General features: G+C 33.4%; 1 protein-coding gene across 1 annotated transcript in view; it reads left to right on the top strand.

Annotated features, from left to right (window-relative positions):
- Positions 1 to 12,493, top strand: part of DPP10 (dipeptidyl peptidase like 10) — an 881,130-nt gene that overhangs the window by 826,384 nt on the left and 42,253 nt on the right. Inside the window, exons 14-16 of the mRNA XM_007494071.3 lie at positions 6,387 to 6,478; positions 6,998 to 7,045; positions 11,334 to 11,455. Of these exons, the coding sequence (XP_007494133.1) occupies positions 6,387 to 6,478; positions 6,998 to 7,045; positions 11,334 to 11,455 (262 nt within the window). The remainder of the gene's footprint in view (positions 1 to 6,386; positions 6,479 to 6,997; positions 7,046 to 11,333; positions 11,456 to 12,493) is intronic.

The raw sequence follows: 12,493 nt of genomic DNA, 5'->3' as shown, positions 1-12,493 counted from the left end.
AGTTAGGTGATTTGCCCAAGATCACAAAGGCAGTAAGAATCAATTATGACATTTAAACAAAGGTCCTATGACAAAAGGGAGGGCCAGTACTCTTCCTAACAGAAGCCATTCCTTTGCCATTTACTCTGGTGATCAAAAATAATCTGTTTTTTTAGAAGAATTCCTAAGAAGAATTGATAGGTAACATTCATAAGTAACATCAAAGGCAAAACAATAGAAGATACCTGGAAGCTTAACAAAAGATAAAGAATGTGTTGTTCAAATCCCAAAACAATTTTTTAAATAGTGCAAAAAATATTTACAATATTTGCATGTTGTACATAGTATGCTAGAAAAAATTATATTTAATTGCCATTGAAACATGGTCATATGTTTATATAATTTAAAGCTGGAAAGGAAATTATCCAGTTGAACTTGGTTCATTTCATGGATGAAGAATCGAAGTTCAAAAGATTAGATACATTTTGAAAGGCTTTATAAGATTCAAGGAGTAGACCCAGGGTTTTAATCAAGGTTCTTTAAAACTTTCCATCATCCTATACAATTCACAATTTCCCACTATCAAATATTTACATCAATTTAAAATTTAAGTAAGTCATTGATTTATTCAAGTCTTTAAGGATTTCTATTTTTTATGCTTGGAAGTAGTTTATTGATACCATCACAATGGATCTGTTTCCTCATTTAACAAGGGAATTTATTATAATAAATTGCAAAATGCTAAATGTTTCCTAGAATCTTAAAACACCTAATTTCCTTGGGGAAAGTATAAAAAGGAGGAGGGAGGAAGGCATTTACAAGAAGGTTTAGTCTTAGCTTAATAATAGAGGTACTTAAATTATTGGGATCAGGATCTATCAACTAGACTTCCTTTGTCTCTTCCATACTCATGAATAATCTGGTAAAAATGTGATAAATGTTTTTTAAATGGATTTGATTCGAAATGAATAAAAGCCAGAAGTATTGTACAATGTTATGAATTTTGGTTTCCAAATTCCACCTCTATTTACTACCTTATGATCTTGGATGAGTCACTTAAACTGTAGAAACACCACTTACTTCAAATGTAAAATAATGGACTTGGATTAGATGGCTTTGGAAATCTCTTCCAGTTCTTGATCTATGCCCACATGATTCTATGAACTGATGTGCAAATAAAATTGGCAGGAGTATATGGGAGCATAGAAAGGTAAAGAATAGATGAGTATTAATATGCTTCCTTTTCCCTTAGAAATGCTCTCTTCCTTGTTGACCCACAAAATACTAAGCTTGAAGGGAATAGGCTATGCTATAAAGACTTGAAATTAAAGCTAAGATTTTGAAGAGAAACTTCATTCTAAATCCCAAGATCTTGATCTTGTTTCCTTTCTCTCCCTAAATGGGGTATTGTTCTATCATGAATAACACTATTGATCCAAATTAAACCAATTATGTTTTCTAAAGCCTAGAGTCAATATCTACCTTATATATTCTTCTGGGCCTCCTCTATAATAAAACTAAAACCTAGGTTGTAGAATATTTGCCATGTATTTGTTCATTCATTTAAAAGAATTGGATAACGTAAGTCTAGATACTAAAAATATGCTCATCTGAGGCATCTAATGTGCTTATGTATATTATGTAGATTTGATTCCCTTTTCAGTCAAGAATATGACAGCTCTAAGGCATATGCTAAATTTTGATGTTCGTTTGTTTCAGTAATGTCTGATTCTTTGTGACCCAATTTTGGGTTTCTTTGCAAAGATACCAGAGTGATGCTAACTTGGAAAAAACATAGAATTACCAAAGTAGTCAGAAAAACAAAGTCTTTAATCAGGAAAGGGCTAAGTCCAATATTTTGCCCTTTACTCAGAGGCTGGTGTGTGAATTTTAAAATTATTCCACCCTAGTCAGACCATTCTTTAGAAGATATGATTTAGCTATTTCCTGATCAGTAACAATGGAGATACTTGGAATAACAGAATCTGGTCTTGGAAACTCTACATTTCTCCTCCCTTCTTATTTATCAAGAATTGGAATGTCTGCATCAAACTCAAGATTTAATTATCTAAGGAAATGGCCTTCAACAGACATGTGGAGAAAAAAGGATAGACTTCTGGGCTGTCCTAAGTCAAGCTAAGTCACCATTAGTACAGATGAGACACAGGAAAGTGATATAAAACTGTCTATATAAGGCATGTCACTTCCTCTCTCCTCTTTCCCTGGAGAGGGGACTCTGGCTGAGAATGTGCTAGGTGTTTCGACATCTTGGAGTGTTGGTGGTGAGTTTTGCCCTTGAGCTAATTCAGGTTTGGGCATCTTAGCTGAGCCCCTTTGGAGGTCAGGCTGATTCTTCCCTCCTTCATACTCAAAACATTACTTTCTAGATCTCCTAATCTTCTCTCCAGGTACTAGCCCCTTCCTTCTTCCTTCTTCTTAATCTCCTCCACTATATCAATTAAATCACCATAAAATTTCCAGCTGAGTTTGGGTGTTTCATTAGGATTTTATAAATAAAATCCTTAGCGATGAAATATAATTATTACATTCAATCTCAACCATAATTTTAACCCTTACAGTTGCCACAACATTTAGAGGGTTTACACTCTGGACTCTAGGGACATTATCCCTGGAAGTGCCACTAGATGATGACTCCAAGGAACAAAAGAAATTGGGGGACCTATATACTATTTGGGGAGATCCAGGGGCAGGGAAAGATGATTGACATTACCATAGCTACAAGGAAAGGGAGTGTTCAAACTATCCAGACCATCAATATTGGGAAAGGAATCCTAGCCAAAGGCTAGGGTGTAAGGGAAGGAGCTACTTACAATGGACACTAAAAGGATGGACCATGCCCAGGTGTAGGTCTTCTTGGGAAAGGGTCTATGATACAATGGGGAAGACTTCCTAAAACAAAGAGGGTCCTTAGCATATGCTTAGTCCCACCCAACTAGGATTATCTTTTACCACAGGGTCCATTATTCAGTCTAAAACTTCTATTCTGATATTCCTTTCCTGGTGGATTCTCACTGGAACAGGGAACAAGTATAAGCTTTGGGGTCTCTAACTTACAAGTTAGTCCTAAAACTTGGGGTTCATCAGATCTTACTAGGCTACAAATATAAGGTTTCTATATTCCATGTTGATAGTGGGTTCTGCCCCATATAATAAATATAGAGAAGAAATAATAGAATTTAAGTTCTTTGAGAAAAGAGATTATTTTCTTTTTAACTGCATATCCCCAATTACTAGTTTAATGCTGGGATATAGTTGGCATCTGAGAAATTTTTGTTGAATTAAATTGAGTTGAATAATAAGACAAATGTTGATAGAACAAATATTGTATCAAAGCATATCAATGCTTTTTGTCTCATTTATTTGTTATTATACATACTAAGTAAAAAAGGAATCTGCTCAGATCATTCAAAAGTTGTTTTATCTTCAAAAGACTTTGCTCATATTGATATATTTATTATTGGTTTCATTATTGATTTATTATTGGAGGGCATAGAGCTATTATTTATTTTTCCTTGAATTTTTTGCCTTAATTGGAAATTTTGCTAGTCAATTTATTTGTGTGTGTGTTTAGTTGCAGTAGACTGTAAATTCCATTAAAAGATACTTTGTTGTATCTAAATTTGGTATCAACAATTTCCTATCACAGTGCTCTAAATACAATAAGCATATAGTAAATGTTTTGCTTAACTAAACTGATAACTGTCTCATTCTTCCCATCACTTTCTTTTTTGTTGTTGTTGTTGTTAAAACCCTTACCTTTCATCTTGGAATCAATACTGTGTATTGGTTCCAAGGCAGAAGAGTGGTAAGGGCTAGGCAATGGGGGTCAAGTGACTTGCCCAGGGTCACACAGCTGGGAAGTGTCTGAGGCCAGATTTTAACCTAGGTCCTCCCATCTCTAGGCCTGGCTCACAATTCACTGAGATACCCAGCTGCCTCCCTTCCCATCCCTTTAAATGAGGAACACACTGTAATAATCAGCCTGAAATTCTGCTCTGTTATATAGAATTGCACATAAACTTAAAGATTTTTAACTTAACTCTGAGCTTAGTTTTGAAGCTCAGAGGTCAAGGCAGTGAAAAGAATAGGACTTTTAGATAAATAACTTGTATGGCTTAGCCTTTCTGCCTGCTAATGTGAATTTATGATCTTAATTATTCAGGATTTGCCTCATCCCTTGTGATCAAAATCCTCATATTTTTTTCCTAGTCCCAATATTTTAACTCTGTCTAGTTTACAGTAATCTAAGTCCCTGTTATGCTACCCAATGCTCTATTTTTTCTGGGATCTGAACCTTGAAGGATTCATCAGCATTGGTACCCTGTCCTTAAATGAAAATAACTATGGCTGGATCATTTTAATTGTCATACTTCCCTGCTGTTGTCACCTGAAGCTTCCAATAGTTCTGTAGATACTTTATTAAAACTTCATCTTTCACGTCCTCAAACCATATCTATGTTGGAAAGACCTGTCAATTTAATTTTTGCAACATCTCTTCAATATACTCATTTTTCTTCTTGGACATTGCCATCACTCTGTTGCAGGCCTTTGTACCTCATATCTAGATTATTGCAATAGCTTGCTGCTGGACCTGCCTGTCTCATATGGGAAGCCACAACAATCTAACTCCAATTCTTTCATCAAAATAAGTTTCCTAAAGTGTAAATCTTATCATGTCACCTCACCATTCAATAAAATTCAGTGGCTCCCTATTACCTACAGTATCATAACCTTTCCACTTCCTACCTTTCCATTGTTCATAAATGATACTTTCTATCACATAAACTTTGATCCAGTGACATTGACCTTATTCATCCCCAAACAGAACACTGACTCTCAGCTGTCATCTCCAGGCATTTTCTCTGGTCATCCAAATGCCTGTAATAATCTTCTTCCTCCTACTGACTTATTGCTTTCCCTGGCTTCCTCTAAGTTTTATCTAAAATCCAATCTTCTTCTAGAAGCAGTTCCCAACCCTTCTAAATTGTATTGCCTCTTTTTTTTCATTATTAATTATTTATCCTGTTTAGAGCTTGTTTGTACATATCTGTTTATTATCTTCTTCACTAGACTGTAAGTTCCTTGAAGGCAGGGACTGTCTTTTGCTTCTTGTTGTATCCCCAATGCTTAACAGAGTGCCCAGACACTTAAAAAATGTTTATTGACTGATTTTATTCTGTACTTCACACCCTTTGCAAAGTATTCTTGGAGTGCTTCCTTTAGAATTTATGGCTTACCTATCTTCTTTTAGGTCCCTGCTATTTCCCTGCTGAGTTGTATTCTGACTGATTAATTCAGAAGTTCAGGATACTTCATTGCTAAGACATTGTTAAAACTTTCTAAGATTATCTCCCAAATCAATATGGTTCTGCCAGGGTTCCAGCTAACCCATGGCTTCTGCTGACAGCTATTCCCTGTTTAATTTTTTTGTTTGTTTTGGATCTAGACACAAAGAGCTTTTTCTTTGTTTTTTTTCCTGCTTGCTATATTTCTTGAGCTAAGCATATATGGGTCTATATATGCATATATATAAGTTCAGAATAATACTTTAATGCAGACATATTTTCTTTAAAGTAAGATTTCTTTCAAGTATATGAAATAAAACCTGGGGAGTTTCATTTACATTTATTTCAAGGTTAGGAGGAATTTCAGGGTATGGCAAAAAGCTTTAAACAGACAGACATGAATTAAGGGGAAAAATATACAATCTCTGTATATATGCCCCTATTACTGACTGGACAAACATTCTAGTCATAAATTTGGGTTAAACCGACCAGTCACAATCCATCTAGTGCAGAGTAGCTTATATACAATCTCCTGTCAAACATTCTGATCTTTAAATGGACTATAGCCTGTTGGTACTGAGCAATTTTTCAGACCAATTAAATGTCTAAATGGAAGAAAACAAAATAAGATATTTGAACAGATTTTTGTGCCTATATATGCAATCTTGAACTTATTAATGTTAAATTAAATGATTTTATATTTTAAAAGTAAAGCAAGCTGTAAATAATAAAGATTTGTAATTTCACATCCAAATCTTTTTCTCTTTAACTCACATTGTCTTCCTTTTGTTGTGTTTAATTCAGATCTTTTAAAATACAAAGCTAATTTTATTAAAAAGTTTTTAATAAAAACATTGACTTCTTTGAACCTCAGTTTCTTCATGGAAAAGTGAAGGCACTGAAGAGAATGGTTTCTAAGCTCCTTCAAGCTACAACATTCTATGAAGCTGTGATTAAAGAACTAAAAGTGACATATGCAAGCAGTTCTTTAAAACAGCACTGTGTTCCAAATATAAGTTGTTCTAAATTTGAAATATACTTCTCATCCAAATTGGAGCTGTTTAAATAAAATGAAAATCAATATTTTCCATTTCTTCACAGCCTAAAAGTGAGCAAATCAGTGTGCGGCATCTGACATCAGGAAACTGGGAAGTCATAAAAATCTTGGCATATGATGAAAGTACTCAAAAGATGTGAGCATTGTTTTTGTTCTTTAACCAAGTTAGAAATCAGGTTTGTCAAATGGGATGTATTCACCTGTAATCACCATTGTAGTTACTGAATCTCAGTTTGGCTACAATCCTAAATTTGATTTTTCCCCCTTTTCCTACTTTATCTTACTATTTCCTTCCTTGCTTCCTTCCTTTTTTCTTTCTTTTTTTATTTTTCTTTATTTCTTTATTCTTCCTTTTTCTTTCTTTCTTCTTTCTTTGTTTCTTCTTTTTCTCTTTCTGTCTGTCTTTCTTTTCCTTCTTTCTTTTTTCCTTTCTTCAGGAAAAGTATCCATAAATGAATTTTATTATTGTTCCTGTTATTATTATTATTCACATTATGTTAGTAATATTCATTGTAGAGGTATTATAATCAAATCCCTTTGGTTGACTATAAAAATTTTATTGTAATTTGCATATGTTAGAAATCAAGTGATAATTCATTTTTAATATCAAAAGTGAATGTTTTCTAACTTGATAAATCTTCACATTTTTGGACAGTTATTTCTTGAGCACAGAGACTTCTCCAAGAGGAAGGCAACTGCATAGGTAAGCAATACATGAGGAAAGACTCCCATAACATTGTAAAAAGTTTCCTTAAAAACAATGTACATATGGATAATTCCTAAATTTATTTTATGAAATTTTTATGGCATCATTAATTCTGGATAATAAAACCACATCACATTTACTGGTGACATATTTCTTGTGTGTTGTCTTCCTAATTAGAATGTGGACTCATACAGCAGAGATAATTTTACCTTTTTGTTACTCAGTATTTTCTCCCTTAACAAATGCTTTAACATATTTCCTTCCTCCCTTCCTTCCTTCATTTTTTCTTTCAAATTTTCTGGTACACACTCAGGGCCTTTCTAATCTATCACTTTGCTCTCTTTCTTGAGGGCTTTTAGTTTTTAATGTTTTTTTTTAACTTTCTTTTTTCTCTTTCTCCTATTCCATTCTCACTTGGAGATATCTCTCTACTAGAAAAGATTCTATATTTGTTTTCTCCCTCCTGCTCCTTCTTCTCTTTCTTTGACTGCTATCACCTGTCAAACTTCTTGTAATTGATTGTATCAATATATTCTCCAGTCATATTTTTTTAACATCCCACTCCCATTTCTAAATAGAGTGCTTAATTCACACATACTAACAAATCAAGAGAAACTCATCATTTCCCCCTTAGATATTCCCTAGAACCAAATTATAGAACTAATTGAATAATCTTTTATCAAGACATATGGACTTTAGAAGTCAAGAACTTTATCTTCATCCTTTTTTCATATAAAAATCAAAGACATATAAGTAAATAAGTTGAGGATGCAAGTTTTAAACCAATTATTTAAATTCACTACCATCTCTTCTATGGTACATTGTGTCATATTTTGATTCTTGTATTAATGTTTTTGTTTTATGAAACCTCATACTTGAGTTAAGTTTCTTAGATAGTGATCTCTCTATATATGGCTACCACGTTGATATTTTAATATGTTATCTAAAAATTCTTATTCTTTATTGTCAAATAATCTCCTAGTTTAAAAGGTACTTCTTAAGATGGTGATGATGAGTGTTCTGAATGACAATGCATCCTTTCCTCACAGCATAGAATACATTATCAAATTGTGGGAGTAAGGCATATCCTAAATACAGAGCTGAATTAATTAAAAGGCCCAATAAATAACATTATACAAATGGAAGTCTCCCTACTCATTCAGGAAACTTTTATAAAAACTAGAAAAAAAAGAATTATCTGGTTTTCTTGGTGCCCAATGTGGGAGTAAAGAATTACCTTTCTGCAACAATGCAAGACTCCGAAACTTAACTTAAAAATAAAAGGAGAAATTTATTAATTTAGAAAGTAATGTTGAGAAGGGTCAGGGGGAAGAGGTGGAACAGCAACATGGAAAGCTGCTTCCAGAACTCATCAATTCTGGGAATTTTATATTCTTACAATAAATGCTGTGACTCTAGAGTGGTAACCACTCAGGCATTCCATGGGGATGGTGGGGTGGGGAAAGGGGGGTGTTGGTCATCTGACTGGGTCTGCCTGGAGACATAGGGAATGACCCTCATAAAAGATTCTTTGGTTTTAGGGGACAGATATATGTCTGAGATGTAGCCTGATAGAATCTAGGAGTAGCCTGGAGGTGCATCTCTCTGTCCATCTTAAATCTAAAGGAGGATCAAAGGAGGGCAATCATATCAGGGTCCTAGAGGAGTCATTGGATATTTTAGGCTGGGAGTCACAAGGATGTAAGGGAGCAAAGGAATTTACCTGATAATAGTTTGCCTGAGTTTCTGGGGGTACAATGCCCATGTCATTTTCACATTTATAAAATTATTTATTAATTCTTTTTAGTGTGTGTATTCTCTATATTCTATTATATGTGCCATACTATTATATATATGCATATATAGTGTCTAATTTATATTTCACATATCCATTTTTAAAACAACAATACTGCCATGACACATTTCCAGTAGAAATTAATCACTTTAAAAAAAAACACCATTAATTCTAGGCTAAACACATATATAATTCGAGGGCAAAATAACATTTTAAGGGGAATACCTTACCTTTTTATTTCTATAAAATTTACTTCACATTTGAAGCAAAATTTTTCATCATCAAGCCAAGATGTGATTTTTTTTTTCTATTTGCTCCTTTGTCCTCCCAGAACAAAATACTTTCACTAAGTTCTAATCATTTCTAAGAGACTAGGAGTTGTCCAGAGATTTTGTCTTTGATTTATTTTCAGCAATCATAACTAAAATCAGTTCATTTTTTTATATTTTGAGATCTGAAGCTTGACTTTTCTCACACATATGTTTTAAAAATCGATTGTCTATGAGCAATATCTTAAAAATATGGAACTAGATGATCAACATTTATCTGCTTTAATTAGATAAAATGCTTAGTACAAGGAAAATGATGGTTTTGGAAGATTACCTTTGGCCACAGACAGTCAAATGGTCAATCTTTTGACTCAGCCTTTCTCTACTCATCTAAAGGTGATTTGAATGGTAATTATTTCTAAGACAAGTGTGTTTGACCTTTCTTAGCAATTAGGGTAGCACATCATGGGTTTATGTGTCCTCAAGTATAGCATATTGTGTGATTCAAAAAATGATGTAGCATCAATAAATTTTCCCTGAAATAGCTCATCAAGTTCCATCTGGCTTGACTGTAAGATAATGTTAGTGTTTGACCCACAAAACTCAATCAATGTCTTGCTCCAGCCATAAAAATCATCATTTGCTGATTTTATATATCACATTCGACACTCCTAGAGCATAGACTGCCAGACTGCAATCTTTGCCTACTAAAATTTTTATTTCAAATGAAGCCTTATTTTGCATGAGTAATTATAATAACTACAATTCCAAGAAAATGTGTGAAGTATATAGTTATAGGAGAAGAATCAGGCTGTATTAAGGACAAAACAGACATCAAAATCACTTCTCTTTTATTCATGGGTGAAAGTGTTGGGGATGTCTTCACAAATGTATTGACCCCACCATTGTGGAATTAGAATCAGGAAAGTTTCATTCAAATTCTACATTAGATAGTTGCTAGCTATGTGATTATAGGATACTTTATGTATCAAAGTCTCAGTTTTCTTATAAGTAAAATGGATAAGAAAAGAACAATGATGAAGATAACAACAGACATTTAAATATAAATATCCAAAGTGCATTACATATATTTCATCTGAACCTCTAACAGTTCAGTGAGGTAGGTAATACAAATATAAAAATACCTGAGCTAATCATCTCACAGGATTGTAGGAAGAAAACATTTTGGGATCCTTCAATTGAATTATTTTTGCTGATATTATCTTTGTGTCATAGTCATCATCCTTATTATCTTCATCACTATTCATTTCACAGTAGTTAGGAGTATAAGTAATATTTTGAGTTATTACCAAAAGTGGGTAGTTGATTTCAAAATGCTAATAGTATTAATATTAGTTCATTATTTATATGCATACATGAGGGAAATATTAGAGGTTATTCAAAATCAAGAATATATATTTTCCTGGGATAGCTAAGTGGCTCAGTGGATTGAGAAAAAGAGGAGATCCTGGGTTCAAATATAACCTGAGACAATTCTTAGCTTTCTGATCCTGGGCAAGTTTCTTAACCCCCATTATCTAGCCCTTCTATCATTCTTCTTCCTTGGAACCAATCCACAGAACTGATTCTAGGACAAAGGGTAAAATTTTTTGCTTGTTTATTTTGTCTTGCTTTTTAAAGAAGAATGTATAGTTTCTTCCTCTTTGTTCATGGATGAAAAAAAAAATAATTTAATTCCAGGTTTAAAATATATGCTCTAGGTGATCTACTGCTACTCCTGGCTATGGGATTGTGCAGGGTTTGACTGCACTTTCTTGTTCTTCCCAACCCCATATTGACCTTTGTACTGCCCTTATACCTCCTAACTGAATTGTGCCAGATAAAAATAAAACTCTTTTTATATCAGATCTCAGTGAAATTATTTTTCAGGAGGAAAGATAAATGTCTACCCTTAAAAATATTACTCCCAATGTCAGAGTGCAAAATATGGAGATTAAGCAATGAAACTGTTTTTTGCTTCTAGCTTGTGAAATCAGTCTCATATCATTTAGTTACCTTTTAATATACATAAAGCTTTTGGTTAACTGTGCATACAGGGAGGGCAAGCATTATACTGCCATTGATAATGGAAACGGATCTTGACATTTTAAAAACTCTAAGACACACCGAAATATCCATTAATGTTGATGAAGATTGCCACATGCTTCCTTGCACAGAATATTAACATTTCTAACCTTTCTATCCCCTCCCCACCCCCCAGCGCATCTACTGATGGATTATTGAATCGTCAATGTCTTTCATGCAGTTTTATGAAAGATCAGTGCACATATTTTGGTGCAAAGTTTAGTCCTACAAATCAACATTTTTTATTACACTGTAAAGGTAAGAGAAAATGGCTTTCAATTAAAGTTGTTTCATGTATTTTTATTGATTAATAATTATTTATTTTAGTCCCTAATTGTTAAATATACATAATACTTATAAAATTCTAAATAATACCTTGTAAAACATGCATTTTCTAGAATTTAGATAACATGCATGTACTTTATTTAAAGATAGAAAGTGTTTAAGCTTCCAGTAAAATACAGATTTTTGAATGTGTATATATTTTGAAATATTTTAAATTTGTCATATTAGCATGACAGGTATTTTATTAGCATCATTTGCATTTTCTTTTTAAAAAGGTAGCAATACCAATAAAATATTTCATTGCACTACTAATCTAGAGTTTTGAAATCTTTAGGAAACTAAATCCCTTTCCCTAACTTAATTCAGTTTTGAAATATTGCATTCATACCAAGTCCTTCTTTATGGGAAATAATATTTTATCACTATCATGGCTTCTTCTACATTGCTATTATTCTGTCCATACACTTGTTCCTACTATTGTGGAATGTCACAGAAAATTCTAAGGCAACAATGCTGTCCTATTGAAGATATTATTTCATTACTCAAAGATGATATGAATTTCCTCTACTTTTTTGAGTGATAGAACTCCAGTGTGATAGATAATTAATTATATATGAGTGCTGGAGCATGGAATCTTGTGGCAGCTTCTATAGCCTTCAGTAACTTTTTACTGCCACTTTATAATTATTTACTAAATAAATTAAACTAGCAGAAAGATGTTTGGCTGGCTTTTCCTTTACCAAGTCTCTACTGATCCCAGAAGCCAACCCCATCTATATGTTCTCACTCTGAATTACCAGTCAAAAAGTCTCTCTATATACTCTCCCAACCCAAATTCATATTCTGAATATTGGGCCCTTTTTCCAGTCCCTCTGATGGGAGGATTCTGGCTCTGACCTCACTCTGGGCAAGGGGCACATCTTTCAAACAAAAGAGGATCTGATGGGCCAAAAACCCCTTGGTCTTTCTGTTGCCAGGGAGTCAATGTGAATTTGAATGTCTCTATGCACA

Source organism: Monodelphis domestica, chromosome 4, assembly GCF_027887165.1.
Source record: "Monodelphis domestica isolate mMonDom1 chromosome 4, mMonDom1.pri, whole genome shotgun sequence".
Lineage (NCBI taxonomy): Eukaryota > Metazoa > Chordata > Mammalia > Didelphimorphia > Didelphidae > Monodelphis > Monodelphis domestica.
This window is presented reverse-complemented; position numbering and strand designations above follow the sequence as displayed.